At 38.5% G+C, this 21,019-nt stretch overlaps 1 protein-coding gene across 4 annotated transcripts; it reads right to left on the minus strand.

Annotated features, from left to right (window-relative positions):
• Positions 1 to 1,900: 1,900 nt before the first annotated feature.
• On the minus strand, positions 1,901 to 20,978 carry FBXO8 (F-box protein 8). 4 transcript variants are annotated; one of them, XM_054202296.1, is made up of 6 exons: positions 20,833 to 20,978; positions 15,943 to 16,279; positions 13,693 to 13,819; positions 6,361 to 6,479; positions 4,573 to 4,769; positions 1,901 to 3,797 (listed from the first exon to the last, which is right to left on the minus strand). In XM_054202296.1, exons 2-6 carry the CDS (start codon positions 16,269 to 16,271, stop codon positions 3,610 to 3,612), a joined length of 960 nt encoding a protein of 319 aa, XP_054058271.1. In that variant the 5' UTR covers positions 16,272 to 16,279; positions 20,833 to 20,978; the 3' UTR covers positions 1,901 to 3,609. The 4 variants fall into 4 exon arrangements, with proteins under 4 accessions (XP_054058271.1, XP_054058273.1, XP_054058270.1 ...); XM_054202298.1 differs by having other exon boundaries at positions 15,943 to 16,282; positions 20,833 to 20,976; XM_054202295.1 differs by lacking the exon at positions 20,833 to 20,978 and adding an exon at positions 20,439 to 20,706.
• Between the last annotated feature and the right edge of the window lie 41 nt (positions 20,979 to 21,019).

The raw sequence follows: 21,019 nt of genomic DNA on the forward strand, positions 1-21,019 counted from the left end.
ACACTTAATATTGTTATTTTGACATTTTAGCATGATCAAGTAGGTAGACCTCAGTTTTGCTTGGGCACTTAAAATAATTTAATACTTGTTTTCTAAAACCCGAACTATAAAAAGTATCGGATTGCACAACGACGCCCTTACACAGAGAACAAAACTGGTACGGCTTCAAGACAGAGCAACTCCTGTTGAGAGAGCTGTTTATGCAAAGAACATTAAGGAACTGCACTACACTGAAGAGGAAGCAGCAACATTTATTTGCCCAGCTAGACAGTTTATTTTCCTAAATCTGTATTTTTAAACTGTTTATAATTTTTCTTTTTTCCACTGGGGGGGGTGGGAGGGAAACGATGACGAGAACGAATTGATTTTTTTTTTCCTGAATGAGAATTTCTTGCCCGTTTGAAAAATTGACAACCGTGTCTCTAAATTACAATTGTCTGGGTTTGTGTGTGTTGGAGCGGCTTTGATTTATTTGAAAAAGCCAACGCTGCATAAATCTGTTGTTTAGAGTCTGAATGGAAACTATTCAAGGCAGAAATAGAGCTTAGAGAAAACAAAGAATATCGGACACCGACTGTAACTAAGCCACACGAATACGTAACATACACCACGTTCCTCAAATAAACACAATGAGTCTCCGAACTGACACAGCCCCACGCGGGCTGGATGACGTGACGCTGTGTATGGACACGGGTACCGCCGTTACCCCCCGGTGACCAAAGGGCAGTTGACTTTGTCACATCTGTGTATACAAAAATCAGTGACATTTCCGAAATGGCCATTCGGAACCAGCTTTAGCGTCTTTTAGGACCAGAATAAGGCTTGGGATCCTCTGTCCAAGACTTCCCAGGTGCCTGGTCAAGCCACAATTTCCACACCATGCCCATGAGGGCCCTTGGTGACACTCGGGTCAATGAACTAGCTACCACTATTGTCTTCTAAAACATACGTGGAGAGTGCATTGAAGAAGCCACTGCCCAAAACTTCGTTTTTAGAGGACTTTTGGAGGATGACTAGGAGAATTCAAACTTTATCCTTCTCGCTTTGTAAGAGTATTGTTACACCTGCTTAAAACCTGTTTTGGTTTGGTTTTTTTTTTTAAAAAATGGAAAATTGCCTAAATTAATGTAAAGTCTAGATTCTTAAAATACAAAAAAAAAATAAATTACTACTTCAAGAGAAAAAAGGCCAGAAGAAGTGTCTATTGGCATTTTTTGTTTCTCGGTTACATCCATGGGAACTCACCCTTGGCGTGCCGCGTTTGCTGCCGAGTCGGTAACACAACGTTGGGCATCATCCAACGCTCTGCAGAACCCTGGGCGAGGATCAGAGGCTGCCGTCTGCACGTGAGTTTGGTTTGGGTTGGGTTTGTTCTCTTCCCCTGGACTTGCATCTTACCGAAACCTTAACTGTATCACCCTGTTTCTAATTTATTGTCTTGGCTGTTACACCGGCCTTGAAGCTTTCTAAACTTTGTGAAGTGATGTACTCATCTATTCCACAGAAACCACGTTGTGCCTGCCCGGAGGCTTTGTTCTGCATCTGTTTGAGGATGGGAGCCGAGGGCAACTGGAAATGAAGAGAAACGCAGATTAACAACCCGTACTTCCCGATCAGTGCAAAATCACGACCAGTATCCCTGATGTCCCCGCAAATACCAGTCAGAAGAGAATCAGGCCTCGCTCTGTGTTTGTGGTTTGTGAAGAAAACATTTCCTGATAAGATTAGGAGTAATTTCAAAATGCACTGGATTCTCCTATTTAAGTGTATACATTCTGAGGGGCATTTTCTAGAAAGCGATATCCTGCAGTCTTCCCGAAAAATCACTTTAAGGAGCACAGAGACACTCAGCCTTACTGTTAGTTTTACAATTTATGTTAAAATGTGTTCCAATTTGTAGTTTGTTTTGTTTTGGTTTTTTTTTGGTTTTTTTTTTTTTTGCAGGACCAGATACCCGCGCCTTAACCAAAGCTCCCCAGCATGCCATACGCTCTTTAGCTGTGTTTGGGACTAAGTGACCGCTGCGGAACGCGTCCTTGGGCTTTCTGAAATGTAAGAAATGACAGAGGGTGAAACGGTGAGAAGTCACCCTGGGAGAGGGCAGCGATAGCGCAAAACCTGTCTGGAAGATTCCTGGCTTTGGTTGTGGCTGCTACACAAATACAAAGGGCATTTACACTTGATTAAAGGTAATAAAGGTAATTAAAGGCAATAAAAAAAATACAACTTTTTCTAGGTGCATTTTTGCACGTAGACCAGAGCTACAATGTACTAAACAGCTGAAGTAGCAGCAGTAGCTACAGTTTTTTTCTCCCTGTCCTTTATGTAGCCCTTATGTGGACTGTCATTGCCAGCGCTTTTCTATCTAAGATACATGTAACCCCCCCTCGGTGCCAAACAGAAAGCAGCAGCGCGGGCAAAGCACATGCCTATGAGGGGTATGACCTGCATTCAATTCCTGGCTCTGCCATAAGCTTCCTACTTACAAAAAAAATCAGATTAATCTGTAAAACAGAGCTAAGAATATCTTCCTGCCTCATCTCATGGTGTGTTAGAGAAAAAGGATAAATCTCCTCGTCACCGTGATGAATCCACACGATAGCAATAGCTGAATATTATGTAAACAAACATCACGAGGAACAGCTCTGATTTCAACGACACGTTATGTCAGTTTAAGAAAAGCACTGCTCTACGAGTAACGCGAAAACCAGGCGAATGCTCGCTCAACTCCTCCACACGCACAGCAGTTGCGCCACTAATATTCTACCGCTTCAGAAAACAAAAGGCACAACCTGACTGCAACCATTTTTGTCCTCTTGTCCCCAGTAACCCGTGGCTGCAACATCGCTTCGCGCTCTCCACGCGAACTGCACCATTTCCTTAGGCTGTCCCTATGCGACATCGGGGTTCATCTAAAATAGAGGCTGTAATCTTCTTTACAGTTGAGTGAACAGCAGGTTGGCAATATGCTAATATAAGTTAGTCAATATAGTATTAATTATCAGCTTAGATATTTTACAAGTGTTCTGTCACCTCCCAGAATGAACTTTATTGCAGTATTCAGACCAATGTTTCTCTAAATTACACACCTGAGGTAGTCAGCATTGTAAAAAAAAAAAAATAATGCAAAAGAAAGACTTACACCACTATTTTAAGAGATAAAAGGAGAAATTTTAGTTAAAATATTTTACAATAAAATAATTATGATTATAAATCTCTTTAGTTAAATATATACACATTACACGGTATTCTAAAAAGAATGAACTTATTAAAGTTTCAAGCGGGTCTAACGCACAGATTCACCACTTTGTCAGCTTAGACTGCAATGTCAGTTTAACATTCGTAAATGGCCGTGTCAGACTAATGGCATTGTTTTGTGCAAAACTAAAAAAATTATGAAAAACAAATCTCCAAATCCTTCCATTCCCACAGTAAATAGATAGAAAAGGTAGTTTACACATACACACACTTACACACACAAACTCTGATTGCATACAGAGGTTAGAATGACCAGCACTAAAATAACCCCCATCTCTACAAAATAATTAATTTCTTGAATTGATGTAGTTTTTGAAAATTACAAATTTTAAGTGCTAGCAAATTGTGCTTTTAGGCAGCCACGTGGCCGATAAGGTAGATGTTGTCGTAAAGGTGCCCTACAAAATCTTCACTAATATTCTGTGCAGCTCGTCGTGTATTTCGGATGAATTCCCTCTTTGACATTTTGTTCTTCACGTGAGGGCTTGTGAGATCAATGGAAAGGAGAATCAAAGAGTAACACAGTACGTAAACTGCATCTAGACAGGAGAGAATAAATAAAATTAAAAAAAAATTAAAAAGGAAACCGTGATCATTATTGTTCCCTGTCCAAGAACCTTTATGGTCTTCATCATCTGGGTTTATAATTTCATATATATATATATATATATACACACACATATATAACAACTCAAAAGGGTATCCCAGTGAAATAAAATTTAATACAGCAACTTTCCAAGTAATAATGTCAGCACATTGCCAAATGAGTATTTACAAATCTCTTCATATTTCGATGTTATCCCAAGTCACCCAGGGCTTTATGCGCATCATTTAAACAGATTTTAGAAGTTCTTGTAAACCAAGGCCAACGTCCTGCTGGAGCTTATCTTTAAGTATGTAAGCAGTCCCACTGCCGAAACCCGGCTCCCCCTCAATTAGAACTGCTCGTTAACTTGAGGGAGGCCCAACATCCCCTCTCTTTTCTGCAGGACTGTCCACAGGGTAAAACGTTAAGTGCGCAAGTCTTTGCAAGAGGGAACTTAGAGACACTACAGAGCTTAAGCACCGACAAAAGCGAAGGAAAGACAACACGAAAATAAACCCCGCTTATCAGCTAGGTCTAAGAAAAGAATCTGTATGTTACTTTTAGGTTTTTTTCAACCCGAGTGGGATGGTGCCTGGATCCTGAACCCTCCCAAGCCACGGCTGTTCTTTCAGAAATACTTGTTTAGGTGCTGATTTTAAAACGACCATGAACAGCAGCATCATCCAGAAAGAAACAATCCACTAAATCAAAGCTCTTTTTTTGCTTACCAGGGCTAAGGCCGAGCTCTCTCATCAGATCAGGGTTACACGCGCAGAATCGGTGGGAGAACTTTGTAATGAGAGTCTCCAGGTACTCCCCACGCTCCTCGGGAGCGTGAATGTGTCTGAAGAACTCTCTCAGTGCATTTGGCAAGAACTGGTTTCGGAAGTTGTGCAGCGTCACAAGGTCATCCAAAACATCTCGCCTGGTAGAATATAAAATCCCACACCATTAGAGAAGTTTCTTTTAACCTTTTAAATATGAAAACGTAGGTTTTAAAAATAAAAAGGAAAGCTTTAGAATAGCTTATGAGCTTTGTTTTTGCTGCAAGACAAATAATCACTAATGGCACAAAGGTAACAGAAACACACGTTCTTCAGACACTTACAATAGTAGCCAAAAACTATAAAAATATACATTAATCAGAATTCTAAGTTTCTTTATGTGCCTATTCAATTATAGTCTACATAGAAGCTTCGCTTCCTTTAAACTCCCTGACAAAGCCATTAAAAAGGACAGTAAAGGGAACAGATTCACGTGCGCCACACATTTTGGTGCCTAAGTAGAAGCTGTTACAGGAGCATCTTGTTAAGACCAGGCTCAGAAAAACGCTTTAAAGTCTAAGTCCCTCAGGGTGCGATGCTCTGCCACCAAACGCAGAAACATCTAAGGGATTCAGACTAGTCTACACGAACAGATGTGCAAGAGACATCTGAAGGACATTTGGAAGCAAATGTGAAGTGAACCAAGGAATGTTCTCGTGTGTTTACTCTTTCTATTAAACATTTCAGTACTAAAAGGGGAGTTTCAACATTTAGAACCCTCATTTTTATTTTTTTAGTGCCTGATTACACTGTTTATGAAGGGAAGACGAATGGCAGTAGGGGTTGCTACTATTAACTTGTAATCTCATGCGTTAAATGGTTTTGTAATTTTTTCTATTGCCAAAAAAAAATGATAATCTGAAGTTCTACAGCCCAGGACTGTCAGTGGTGATAGCACTACGGAACGACTCCTTTTATTCCTTTAGTGGTACTGGAGGATTGGATGCAGGAGAGGATTCCTGCTAGCAGCGCTGCTGTCCCTCTGCTCTTCCTATTTAGGTCGTTATTACTCTCCTCCTCTCTCAACTTGGCTTGACCGTGTTGGTGCTCCTCTCTCCTGACACTGCTCTACCCCAACCTGAAGGTATCCTGGAGGGCGAGAGAAAGCGTTGTGGAGGCAGAAGAGGATGCTCGAGCAGGGAGAAGGCTCCCTGCTGCAGCTCGTGCCATCTCCCATAGGATGCTCTACAGCACCCTAGGAGGTGGCTGCGACCTCCATTTGAGAAAGATCAACCAAGTGATGATTAGATGATTCAACATTAGTTAAAACGCTACAATCACTTGGTAAAGCGATAATTGCTTTTTCTGATTAACACCCATACAAGATAGGAAAAAAAAAGAAGCAGCAAAATATCTATGAAATCTGAATAACATATAGCACAAAGATTATCCCGAGCACTGTAACTTCACTGTAAGTTCAAACCAATTTATGCCCAGAACAGCAAAAATGCAGAAAAAGCACAGATGTGAGACTGACTAGTTATAGGTGGTATTTTCAGGGGTTCTCATAAAGGGTGATAGTCACATAAATACTTGAACTGAGTACGTGCTCAGATTCAGCAGCAGCATTACTTAGTTGCATTTTCTTGCATTTTTACCTCTTCAAAATGACATCAATACAAGCAAAGTATTGTTGAACGGTGCTGTACATTGAAAACGAAGAGGAAATGTCTCAAGAGAAATTCAAATTACCTTTCATCAAGGTAGATTCTCAGCTTCTTCCAATTTAGCGTTCTTGTGCAAAAGATAAACTTCGCTATTTCTTTCGGCGAATCGTCTAGTATGCCCTTGGACATAAAGTAGTTGACTCCCTGAGATAAAATACACGTACGTATAAATATGTTTAATCTTCATCATGTGTTTAGGAACAAGTATCGTACTTGGCAACGTAGGAACATAATCCTACTAAATTAGTTGGTTTGTTTTTCAGAATAATTCCTCTTCCTCAAAACCACATTTCAACATGCACAATACACTCTAAAAGTATAAATCAAATGCAAAGAAACAGCTTATTGTTATGGTTGAGATTTTACATATACTCATAGGAGGAAATTTAAAATTATGAACCCCATCACAAGCATGATGGTTCTTTAATAATTTCTTTACAGTGTAGGCTAGTATTTTGGTTTTCATACTTTATAATAGTCTTTAAAATGCTGCGGGGACCATAACTTTCAATTTCGTAACTTTTGTAATTAAGAAAATCTTAGCCATAATGTGTTTAGTCTTTAATATCTTCCATTAAAACACTAATGCTCTCACATGGATACGATGTATCACATTCAAATAGATGCATTAAATGCATTTGTTTAAATGTGTAATAATGCAAATAAACACAAGCACGCTGATTTCAAAGCAGAGGTAAATATCAACATATATAAATATGCATACACATAAATAAAAACACTGTGTCTAACACACAAAAAAAAGTTTAAAAAGATAGGACAATTGTGTGTATTTTATATTCCTATTACAATTTCAAGAATTTTCCACACTTTGCCAAGCACCGATTTCTTACAGAATACAGAAGCCAAATTTCATTTTAAAATATTTCAGTGATATTCTGGATTCTTTCTGTTCACTGAAGCATCCCAAAGCATAAAACTATTTTCCTTGTGACCTCAGAAATCAAACCCAAGCTAATGGATTTTAAAAAAGTTCACGTTTTTCAACAACAAAAATCTAAACCTGAGAATAACTAAGCAACTAGTTTCAACTCAATCTGTCGGGGGCTGGGAGTGGCTCTGAGCTCTCGTTCCAGAGAAGTGTCAAAATACTTAAGTCCAGTAGCTCTTGGCTACACCATAACGTCCAAATACTGCAAAACGTGTAGGACAGTGCATTCCTGCATAGGATAATGTACTGAGGCCACAACCTAAATCACCTTTAAAATACTTCTGAAACAGTTTTTCATTAATCTCCTGCTACCAGACTTCACAATATTCTGCAAGTCTGCCCTTTGAGTTTACGTTACCTCTATAAAGATGTAGGGGCCACCTGTCATGCAGTGCATAAACTAACTTCCCAGTGCTCTTCAGTTTTGCTTAAAAAAGAAATAAAGGACTGAGTGCAGGTTTGGAGAGTTGTTTTATGAAGTGGATTGGTAAAGCAAAGTCTCCGTTACACCCAGCAAAAAAAAATTAGAATATATGCTTAAGATATCCATAACACGAGTGAAATGCCAACAAACATCTGTAACGTTATCTAGCTGGTTTTACCAGTCCATAGTTTTTGCTTATATATTTATAGAAAATAGCAGTTAATCAGCATTTTTTTTTTGTTAAATTAATGTTTTATAAAATAAATAAAGTTACAAAGGTTTTATACAGGTAAGACAAAAAAAAAAAAAACAACCCCCTGGCAATTTTAGGTCCTGTTTTTAAGAAGACTCTTTATTTAGGACCTTAATGAAACATGTATTGCACTATAAGCTGGCATTTAATTCCAAATTAGATCATATTTAAGTTTGTTCATAATATAGACGGACAACACAAGGTTAAGTACTTTATTGAATTAGAGCTAAACAGGAAACTAAAAACGGGAGACCACAATGAACATCAACTGCCCATTAATTCCTCAAGTATTCTGGCACCTGATAGAAGACCAGCAGCAGAACCTCTCCTTTGCATATATCCTGACTTAATGAGATTTCTGCACTTGCTTCAGTGATTAGTATCTGCTTAAGGTAATACAAACTGACGCCTGGTGAGAAGTCTACATAGCATTCCTGCCGCAATTATTTAACAACACACCCAAAAAACACCTGGCAGGCCAGAGATGAGGCAGGCTGAAAATAACCTTTTTTTGAGACAGACAATGGGCTGGTTTCTCTCTGACAGTAAATGCCACAACTTCTTTCATGCGCTTGATTTCAACTCAAGGTAGGATCTTCACCTGACAGACTACCAAGCCTTTGCAAAGCATTTTTATTCCCTGTCTCTAATTCCCTTTCTCTCTCCCCGCCCCCACGCCTAATGCTTGACAACCTCTTTCTCTGTGACTGCAGCCTCGTTACTCATTTTCCCCATCTTCTTCACAAATAAACAGGATATAAATAAAATATACTTCAGCACATGCCACCATTTTTAGTGGCTTTTTATTTCCCCCTAAGCAACCACAAATACTTTGCAGCAATAGAAACCTGATTTCTCTGTAAAATTCTTAAATTTTGGCTCACAGCAAATCAAATTTATTTATGGCATGTCATCGAATCTGCTTTTTCTAACACGGTAAACACTGCCTTGAATTCCTCTCGGAACCTGCACTTCAAATAAATCCCTTTTGGTAGCTAAAACGGTCGCCTGTGGCAGGTATACTAACTGCAATAAGTAGTCCTACACGCTACTGAAGTCTAGGCTGAGATTATTTATCGGTCGTCTGGTGGTTCTCTTAGGAAAGATTTGTCTGAAGGCAGACCTTACCACTGAATTTCAGACAGCTCCGGATAAAATCTTAACGTATGAAAGTGTTGGTGTAAATTATATATGCAAATAACAATCATAACTATAGACTAATTATAACAACAAAAGCCACTCGTTGTATTTCAACATGCTATTTTTGACAAGTGTTCCTTTCTTCCCAGTCACAGGACGCTTGTTTTACCAACCTATTCTGTTACAGCCCTGACACTCCTCGCTCCATTTCCACCTGTTCCCAAGAGCTTTTCCATTCATTTAATCCACACGGGAGAGCCAAAACCGTAAAATTTTCTTTTTTAGTATTGGTTTCATTTCTGCATTGATTTCTTTCCCTTCTAAGAGTACTTTCAGAGCTTTTCAGTACCACAGTCAATATTAAACCTTTTGTAGTTGCCTCTGACATCTGTTTAGATATGCGTACAAATCAAACCCCACATATTCCAAGTTAATGGCACAGATATTTTAGAATCAGTATTTTTCTACATATATACGTGATTTCTCTTCTTAATATTTAAACGGAATTGTTTGCAAAGTCAGAGTTGGGAGACAATTAAGATTTTTACCTAATGCGCATTTAAAAGAAATGCAGGAAAATAAATGACAAATACACTTGTCAATAAAGACAAATTTCACTTAATATTTGAAATTTCGAATTTCACATAAATGGTTGTACACACACTCTATTTATTTACCTTAATCGTGTTAAAAGGTGACTAAGGAAATCACTAGTAGCATATTAACATTTTTAGGCGATTCATAATTCTACGAGTTACATGCTTTTACATTTTGGTAGGATTACATAGGTATCAACACAAAATGCTCATTTTTTTTCTAGCCTGTATTGTATTAAAAAAAGACCATTTTGATCATCAACCAAATTAAACCACTCTTAAACAAAAGCTGATGAAATACAGGAATTCAAGTTTAAATACCAGCTCAATTATTGAGATAAATTCTTTGGGGGCAGCAACTGTCATTTTATTCTGTACATACAGTATCCGGCATAGTAGGGCCTCAATTTCTAATTGGGGCTTTTAGGTAACACTAACATTATCAGTAAATAATAATTAGACATGTATGGTACTACTATTCCCATTTTTTGAGGGAAATGCAGTATGTTAATATATTTCATGGTGCATCTTCTGGAACAAAATGAGCACTACTGATGTTTTTTCTAATTTTTTTCTAATATTTCTAACAGAAGTTTTTAAGATTCTTTTCCTAAGTTATTAATCAAGTCATTTGGTGACAAATGTGGACACGATACAAAACACATTTCAAACAGTGTCTCTTTCACTGTATGTCTTTAAGATACATTCTCAGTGATACACGCTTATGATGGCAGAAATCACAAGTAGAACATAGAAATATTTTCATGTTGCTTAGAATCCATAACTAATAATTTACAAGATTAAAGTTTTCTGGCTTTAATAGTGTTTTCAAAAGGTTTCAGCTGTCTGGTCCATTCCAACGTTTTAGATAGATCACACAAAAGAACTTCCCTCTACAACATACACATACTTTTAATATCCTTAGGACAGATAAATCAATGCATCTCAGAATTGTCTTGCTTAGTATATCACTTTGAAATAGTTTGCTTAGAAATACACAGCATGGTAAATATTCCATCCTCTAAAGAGTATCTATAATTACAAGTCAGGTAAGGTAGCTTTATGCAAGTGGTTAACAATTAATTTATAATCAAGAGAAGGTCAGAAAACTGACCTCCCTGGCCAAAAGTATGGGCAGTTGGTAACGAATGAGACAATCAGAAGAGCGGAAAGTGCTTAGTATAAGCACTGTCTTACTGTACTTTATTGTTATTATGCTATGTAAAGGAAATCCTGACCTTATTAAACTCTCAGAATTTCAGTCCAGTCCAGATTCCAATAGATCCATAAAAATAAATGCTATTAAACAGAATCAGTCAGAATCATTACCATAGGAATAAAACAACAGTTAGATCATTTTTCCTAACCAAAGGATTCTGCTTTTCACCTTAAGTTCCAATTTTAACTACATAGCATAGCTCCATGTAATAAACTTGACAAAATATTTTGTAGGAGTTAGAAACAGCATATAAAACAGTGGGAAATAACTTCTGGTTGCTTACAAATTCTGAGTCATAAGCGTATGAGATATGAAATGAGCACTGCAGGAGAAACGCTTCACATACACCATACGCTCTTTAGAATAAAATACAGCAGAGACCACGTAGGCAGATTAAACAACATAATATTCATATTCAAGTGTTAACACTAACACTAAATCACCCCCTTTCCCCAAAGGAACAAAAACGAAGTTCCAAAATCTTGGCTACAATGGTGCTGCCATAGGAAAAAAACAAAACAAACAAAAAAAGTAATGAGAAACCAAACATGCACTGGCGTATTTTTTTCTCAGATTACGTGTAATGTGATTAGGCACATCCTTTCAGCAGAATGTGAGCCCCTGCTATGAATTAGGCAAGCTCATGCACACAACCAATACATGAAGTTACGGCAGATATCACAACACCATGCACACAACAATGGCTAACCAGAGAATCCTACCACAAAGTGTGTAGATGCTCTTCCCTACCCCGTGAGCCACCGCTAGCTCTGGAGCTGTTGCTGTGGAGCCTGGTTACCCATTTTCATGACATGGGACGTGTCCTTTGGAGAATCTTGCTCCTGTGGCTGTAAGTATTCCTATTTTTACAGTAATTTGATCAGGTCTGTTATCAAATGTAAAGCAGAGTTTGGCAGGAAATTCGAGACGCAATTTGTAATAGTGGAATGTCATATCATAAATTCCAGTCACAGTGTCCTTATAAGAATAATTCTGCCAATATCACAGTGGTAAACAAGAAAAGCAATAGTATTTGTGAATTCTCCTGGAACTCAGGCCCTGAGTGATTCCTGCCAGGCTATGGTGCTCCACAGGGAGAGAGGAACAGAAGCCCTTAGGAGATACCCTGAGGTTCTCGTCTCTCACTAGGCCTGAAGCAGACGGTTTGTACTACTATTGTACAATATAACCATGATGAACCCAGAAGAAGTAAGTGTCGCACAATAAATTTAATATCTAATTTAGGTATACTGTAAAGTAGCTCTAATTTGCAGATCTTAAGTTCCTTTAAAAATAACAGAACTTTTATTCAGTGCCTTTTGTGATGGCTCCAAATGCTTTAAACCTACCAAGACTACTTTAAATTACGTTGGAATATAGCAACATATTATTAACTAAGACAGTAAGTGAAAAACTACATTAAAACAAATTGGAAGACAAAGAAAAATCTGGGTGGACAAAGCTATTACCAATTAAAACCCAATATATTCTTGAAAACACATTTAAGTTACCGAAGTATTGTGTTTCATTTGAAAAGCTTTACATTTATTACTAAATTCACTAAAATCCTGCTGAAAATCCATGCTAATCACTCCAGAGGCAAGGTGCTGATGTTTCAGCACCACATATCACAGTTCAAGCCAGAGCTCTACCAGAGAAATTACAAAATACTGTAATTTGCGACTAACAAAAGAAGTGGGTTTCTTTATCAAGCAGAATATGAGATAAAGCAAGAATTTAAACAAAAATCACATTATTGTAATGATTCACAAGACTGCTTTATTTATTTCACCCGTGGCCACGAGTTCATGTTTTCTGTTTATCAGCAGAGCGAACTGTTGGCTCCTAGAACTGTATCTTTTCATGTCTCTCAATCCTTTTCCTACTTCGGATTTATTCAATTACCACTTCCTTGTGTATGTATAAATAACTCAGGAAGTTAATGCTACTTTTCGTTCAGTACCGTGTACCGTCTTTTGCTAGGAAACATGGAGCAGGAGTCTGGTTTTGCACACAAAAGACTCTCTCTTGGGCGTTAACTGCATATCTCCCAGGCAAAAGCTGTCTACTCTCAAACTCTCTTCTTCTTTGCAAGGTGACAGAATGAAAGCAGAAACTGACTTTCCAGTTAGTTAAAATAATTAATAAGTGGAAACCTTTTAGTTTGACATGGGGTATTTTTTGAAAATAAATATTTGTTGTTATATAGTATGAAGATATATTATGCATAAAAACCATCCACAGAAACCAAATCATACCGATCATTAGGACAGTTCAGCAGTACATCTTTTTCATAATATTTCAAGATTTGCTCCTTGAGAGTGGACATATGTAAAAATCCCTTACAAGAAACCATAATTGTCATAGAATTAATTGGTGTTATTTTATACCTCATCCTGCTTTAACTGAAGTGGGATCAAACTCATACTCCGCAGAAGCATTTTAGCATTTTAATTTATGTGAGCGTATTATTGTCCTTTTTAAATTCACCATTGTCTCTTTGGTTAGGATCTCTGCCTCGTTCCTAAGTCAATACGTGGTTACGAATTTCTGGCATCCATAGGTCAGACCGCTGAACAAAGCAATTAAGAGGCAAGCCATGTAAATGATGTGCACAGGTGGCATATGCAAAAAAAGATCAGGATAGGGCTGTAACTGGGTATTAACCATTCCTACAGTAAAACAAACACCTATTAAAACTTGGCTTTTAATATGGCTATAATTATAAAACAACAATCACAATTATTTTAACTGTTTATAACAACAGTTCACTTACCTCATCAGGGTTGGCATTAAAGGTGAGACTGCCCTCATCTAGCTGCATATACAATTTTCTAAAAGAAAATCCTAGAGGTGGATTCTTATTGTATATAGAACAGTGACCCCAAGTGGATTTGCACAACCTATGAAAACAGAATTAGTCTCTTATCAAAATTCTTTTCTGCATTTCATGTATTTTACATAAGCAAAATGCAATCAACAGTGCAAAGCCAAATACTCAAACTACAGGAAAAGTTAGATCCAGGTTGCTCGTAACATTTAGTTTATAAGCGTTTTGCACGTGCATTGCTAAAGTCTTAATTTATATGATTATCGTTTTCTTCTCATGCGGGTTTTGATGTATTTGAGTGCAATCTCGAAACATATCCCAGTAGGTGGCATTGTAACGACATCCACACAGCTGAGACCTCTGGCACTCCTGGCATCTGAACACTGGGTAACTGGGACAAGTTGTTCTCCTGCAGCAGTACGACAGGATAAAAAATTGTGTTTTTCTTGTGCCCCAGCAGTGCAGCGAGTGGGACACCACAACGGCACAAATGATGCCGTTAACTCACTGCTTTCCCTGTCTGTCCTCTTCCACCTGACTGTCCGTTTTCCAGTCTTCACCAGTCGTAATTATTTGATCCAGCCCCATCCCTCTGTATCTCCCATCACTTCTCAGTTTCTTTCCCTTCTATCCCACCCTGATTCCCTGTCTCAGTTTCATCAGTCTCCTTGATGACACCATCTGAAATTCCCTTGACCTTGCTCTTTCTAAGCACTCCGATTGTTACCTAGATTCCTTATAGAACTGGTAGCTCTGCTTCAACACATCTGTGTTGAAAATAATTAGGCCCAACGCTTAGGACCCAGCAGGCAGCCACTGAAGACATGGGAGAGACGTGGGTCCTACCCGGACTGAGTTCAGAACTGCAGCCACAGGACCTGCCAATGCCTAAACTCAAACACATCGGATACGTGTGGAATATTGAAAACTAAGATGTCTACAGAGATTATGCAATTTGGGATTTTTATTAATTTGCTAAATCAGGACACATTTTCACTATAAAAGTGTATACTTTGAACTGACTATTTGGGAAGATCTCACTGAAAATGACTGAGCTATTTCCCAAGATGAACTCTGAGGAAAATATGTTATTTTTTTCCTCCTGTATGTTAAGAATATATACTGAATACAAGTAAGAAGCTCTAGTATTCAAGCTTTGGCCCAGGGAATTTATTTGTATTTACTGTGGTTTTTATACCCAGAACTGAGTACATTACAACGCATACTCAACTGCCAAGCTATCTGATATACATCAACTTAGCAGGATCTTCACTAGAATTCCTGTGTTCTGCCAAGGCAACCGTGCCCAACAGCAGAACAATTGTGATTAAGAAGTTACAACTGCACTATGCTATTGCTGAGTTCACGAAGCATAATAGGAAGGGAAGCTGCTTAATTCAAATGCAGAGAGGCAAAGAAATAGATGAGGAAGGAAGAGACGTAGAGCACAATGAAAGCAAAAGAAACAGGACCTGTACAACCACCCAACTATTACAGCAATACTGCTCGCTGTCTGCTAAGTTAAGGGGTAAAGAATATGTTGTGAAAGAAGATACAAGTTCCGCTGGTCGTCTACTCTAAAAATAAGTATGATTTCATGAGTCTTTCCTAATGCGGTAAAACACCAATTACCAAAGAAAATTACTGCCTGGACAAACTAAATCTGTATGTTATATATAAATGTGTCTCCACTTAACACATTTGAGGAGCTGACCTTTTCCCCTTCCATCACCATCTTCGAAAAACAATACACTTAATTTGCTCTGAGACAAATACAGCCAGATGAGTTCTCATCCCTTTCTGCCTGGAGCTTCAGCTGAACAGGTTTGCTTGCTCAAGCCAGATATTCATTTGAAGTTCAGAGAAGTAATAATACAAACATTTGAGATGTGCTTTGAGCTAATACAAAAGTGAAAACAAGTCCTTGGGTTTTTTCCCCATGATATATCAAACAGGTGTGTATTTACACACATACACACTCGTACCAAGCACACTTGTGTATGTAGTAATCTCAACTAATATCTGACAGTAATTAGAAATCCAGAATAACACATTTTTAACTATATTCATGTCAAATCCCATTTAACTTAGGAAACCTTTGCTAAGGTTATAATGACAAAAAACACATGTTGAGAGAACTTTAAAATCTAATAATTATTTTTACTATGTCCAGGTGATACTTTTTTTTTTGCTTACCCTTGCCAGAGAAGCTCATCATTAGCAAGATCCTGCCAGACGCACGAAGCTAGACAGAGATCAGTTGCATTCAGGTATGACAAAATGGTAAAACTAAGCTCTGGTGGCAGCATTTCCAGGTTAATGAATCCTTCTTGTTCTTTAGATTTTCTTGTCTTCAACAGGTGGTAGATGTCGATGCCTCCTTGGGCTTGTTTGCGATGGCTTGTACTGGGAACGTTGTTAGTAGCTATCCTCCTACCATGTTCTCTGGTCAGGTAGCCTTGTCCGTCGTATCCTTGGTGTTGTAGTTGCTGGTTCCTAGCAACTCTCCAGAGTCCCTGACCCATCTGCGAGCCTGCTGGACATAAAATCCAAATTAAATGTTGACAGCTACTTATAAATACTTGTAAGACACGCTGGAAAAAGAAAATTGTAGGACTGACTTGAATAGAAAAAAAAAGTGAGTTTTATCAAAGTTACGCTGATGATGTAATCTGTTTCTAATGGAGCAACTGAATAAGTACTGGAAACAAAACCCATAAAAAAACCTTGAAGTTTTTTTCAAAAATTTCTATGCAAAATTAACAACACCATTCTGCAAGCAGTACGAAATGTATCTATGTCCTATGCAAGTTAAGAAGCCTTAACCATCAGAACATTTGGAATTATTATCTTCAGTCTTTAATATAAATAACTTATCTGGAGTCAGTTAAGCACTGTAACATGTAAGGAGAAATGAAAATGTCCTAAGTAGTGGGCAGCACACAAAATTAGGCTGTGACTGACATTAAGACATAGCTTAGTGACTTCAATGATAATGCCTTAAGGATTCAGTTTCTTGTTTCTGAACACCCAAAATATCTTGTCAAGCTTTCCTGCACAGCAGCATAAAAGCTTCATGATAAGGCTTCTGTATCTTACTTATCACCGTGCTTGTTATTTTTTGTCAAACTTTGCTGCAGATAGTAATAAAAGAACATATCCTGAACGTTAGACAGTTATCAAGAATTCTGAATGCCACAACTCAAATTTCAGGAACTGCCTGTATTTACCACGGGGGGAAAATCAAAGTACAATAAATCATATTAATTCAGTATAGGAATGTAATCTTAAACCCATCACAGGTAGTGTATATATGGTGATCTATCTTATTTTTCAACCTTTGCTGTGATGACAGATCACTAAAGTGATCATACTTGGAATCTGCAGGTTTGCGATGCTGACTTCAAGAAAGAAACCCTTACGGCCTGGTCTGATAGGATTTCACATGTATTTGAAATTATTTATATTCTGTTAGCACAGGGAATTAAAAATGGGCTTTAAAACTGTTAAAGGTTAGACATGAATGGAAATTGTTCTATATAAGCAGAAAGAAGCAAGCCATGGATGCAATGAGTGATTATAGGACAAAAATGGAGAAATTACAGAAATGACAGGGAAAAAAAAAAAAAAGCATAATCGAGGTGGTAGTAGACCAAAGCCAGGTTCAGGTGGCTGCTGAAGCAGTTATCTGCATAAGCGTCCATTCAGGGGACGTTCAGGAATTAATTTCTAGATAAGGCCACAGCTGAGAAGAAACTGTAGTCATATGCATTATATTCAATTTATCTATATACAAGATTTTACATAGATTCATCATTATTTTTATTCTCATTTCTTGTACAGTTATATATTTGGCTTAATTTTTTTTATCATACGGAGGCAGGTTAAACAATGATCAACTGCTATAATTATCAGTTTTTTAAAAAAAAGCTTACTGAGTCACGCCATAAATAGGATATACAATTGGCTGCAGGAATGTATGCATAAAGAAGGTATTCTCATTTTCTTGAGACCAGCATAAAATTTTTAAAAGTCCTTAGGACTACCGGTAAAGTTGCTTCACAAGAGAAAGTTATCCCACATTTAAAAAGTGGCAAGACAAGGATGAGCAATTAGATGAAACAGGTAATTCATGCTGGCATTTGCAAGTAATTTATGAAACTTCTGGATGTAGATAAAGCGTATTTCTTCACAAGATGAAGAACTCTGCCTTTATTTTTCATCATCTAGCTAGATGTAAGTAAGAGGTAGCAACTTTTTTTAAAGAGATATTCCCACAGCTGCAGTTGCTCAGTGCCACCTTTTTTTTTTTTAGCACCAAGCTAAAAAGGAGTTTGTGTGTGTAGGCAGTAACAGCCACAGGCTGGAAGGAGGAGAGGAGACTGTCCTAAAGGATGAAAAAAGCAGATAAGGAATATTCCTGAGCAAATACAACATTTCAAAAGGGGCTTTATCACTGCACTGGAGGATTTGATTAAGATAAAGTTCCCATTTTGCTAGGCACTGTATGCAAGCTTGTTAATTACTGAAGTACAGTACTTAGTAAACTGATATCTCCAAATATATTGAGAGGCTTCAACCAATTCTTGACCTTACCCCTGTGGGTAAACTGAACGCTGCCAACAAAGCATTACACTTTCAAATACGGAGATGCCAAATTTAGAGGCTGCGTTCACTCTCAGAAGATATCAGATGATCCTGAATGACGTAATAATAATGATCTCTCAATTCAACTATGTAAAAAAATCTAAGGTTTTGAAAGATGTAAATTTATACATACACTTGTAACTCAAATAGAATTTGCACACTTTCTCAGTAAAAATGAAAATAAAATCTGCCTGAAAATACAGCATTGACTCTAAACAAAATGACAAAATAGCCAAACAGCAAAATACTAGTTTCAGGGACAGAGAGAACCAGGAGTAAAACCAGCTTGTAATTCCTCATCATTATTTTGAGTCCTTAATCACTAAAACAATAGAAATCAGCAACAAAAAATATGACAACGTTGCAGTATTAAACCTGACATTTTACAAAAGATGAAATGAGAGAACCTATTCTACGTAAACTGTGTATGTCAAGTAGAGAGAAACGGAAGTTCTGTTAAATGTAGAAATCTCTTTGTTGAAGTAACTTTTTGTAAGATAAATTAAGGAATTAATTTTTCTAGCATTTTTGCCATCTTTTCTGACATTAGTTTATATCATAACAGAGCCACATTTCTATACACATTTGTTAACTCACAAGTGTTAAAAAACTTCTGAAAATACTAATTATCTGGGCACAGTTTAAACAAAAGAGAAAAAAAAAGGAGTAACAGGAAATTCAAGGCCCTGAAGATCATCAGGAATCATATTGTGACAAGTTTCATCATCATAATACACCAGAAAGACTAGAGAGAAAGACCAGCAGCATTATCAGATACAGTTCATAGAAAGGCTGTGCCTAGTGAATTATCAAGTGAATTTTATGCTATCAGATAAGCATCTGGCAATTTTATAATAGCTTTCAAACCTCTTTCAAAGCCAGATTATCTTTCTGTTCCATATGCATTACTTGTAAAGAATTCTGTAGTGGTTGCAGAGGACCAAGTTTTGCTACTTAGGGCTACTTAGCCCTAAATCAAATATGCAAATTTTAGTTGCTAGTTTAATATCTTTATTGTAATATTCAGCTAGAAGTTCCTGTTCACAAAATACATTCCATTGAGGAATACTGAGCTAACAAGAATATCAACAGTTCTCGTTGGCGCTCAAGGGGTTTTTCTAGCCATGCAAAAGCTAATTGCGATACATCACCAACAACATAATCACTTCTAAATTATTTAGCACTAGAAAGTTGCTCCAAGAGAGAAAAAAATACTATATCATTCAAGAAACCAGCCTGCTCATAATGTATTCACATACTTATACAGATGATGGCACTGGAGAAATCATTTCAAAAGTCTTTTTAAAGATAAAAAATGATAAAAAAAATATATAGTCCCAACTGGAAAATTTTCCAATTGACAGAAATCTACAAGCTTTAATATGTGTGTAGCAATTCAGCAGCTCATATGTCATGTGTTAAATCACATCTTATTTTCCCCCATCACGCAATTACTTATAGCTTTGTAGCAATCCATGATGAATGCTTTGAGAACTCACTCATAAAACAAGATGAGTAAACTCATTGTTATTATAAAGCCCTTTAAGTAATGGTGTCCAGCATTTATTTTTTTAAATTATTTTGAACATACATTTTCAATTTCCAGATTCAATAGGCCACTCAAATGTATGTTTCCAAACTTCCAATCACGTAACTTCATCTAATAATTGAAACCTCTTGATAGTTTGGCTGTAATAACTATCACAGTAGAAATAACATCAAGCCTGCTTATAAACTGCTGATTTTCTCTGGCTCTGTCAGATATCTGTCAAGAGTCTCATTTCAATTTTAAGCATGTCTTCTTCATGTTATGTTGTTACTGCATAATACATTATTGTCAGAGCACGATAGGATCCTAAAAGCTAAATGTAAGATAGATTTTTACACTGAAAGAGGGGAGATTTAGATTAGATCTGAGGAAGAAATTCTCTGCTGTGAGGGTGGTGAGCCCCTGGCTCTGTGTTAAACGCAACACAACACACACCCTCGATGGAAACACTTCACGCAGCCGAGCCCTACGCCTGCTGCTGTGCGACCACAAGTACCTCAAGAGGAAAACGTCCCTTCCTTCGATCTTATCGCGCCTGAACCCCCATTCATGGCAGCTGCACGGGCGCCCGAGGCCTGCCGCTCCCCCTCACACTGCTCCAGGCAACCCCGCCGACGGTTCCAGCGGCACAGCTCCGACCCCCTCCGGAGCTGAGGGGACGCCGCCTCACCGAGCCCCGCTTCTCCCCGCCGCAGGCAGCCGAGCCGTGCCGAACCGAGCCGCGCCGGGGCCGGGGCCGGGCCGCCCTCCCTCAGCGCCCACCGGCGGGCCTGACCCGCGGGCACCGCCCCCCGCGCGCCATTGGTCATCCCGCAACGGCCCCGGCTCCTGATTGGCTGCGCCGCCCGTCCGTCCGCACCCGCCTGAGAGGCCCCGGCGGCGGCCCGTACCTGTGCGAGCTGGGGGTCCCGACCGCCGCCGCGACGAGCCCGGCCTGGGTCAGTGCGTGTGGGCCTCGCCGGGCGGGACGGGGCTGGGCAGCCCCCGGCGGCGGGGAGAGGCGGCGGGAGCCAGGGAGGCCCCTCCGGCGCGCAGGGAGGCCGCCGCCCCGTCTCCTGCCTGGCAGGTGTGACGTGT

Source organism: Rissa tridactyla, chromosome 5 (assembly GCF_028500815.1).
Source record: "Rissa tridactyla isolate bRisTri1 chromosome 5, bRisTri1.patW.cur.20221130, whole genome shotgun sequence".
NCBI lineage: Eukaryota > Metazoa > Chordata > Aves > Charadriiformes > Laridae > Rissa > Rissa tridactyla.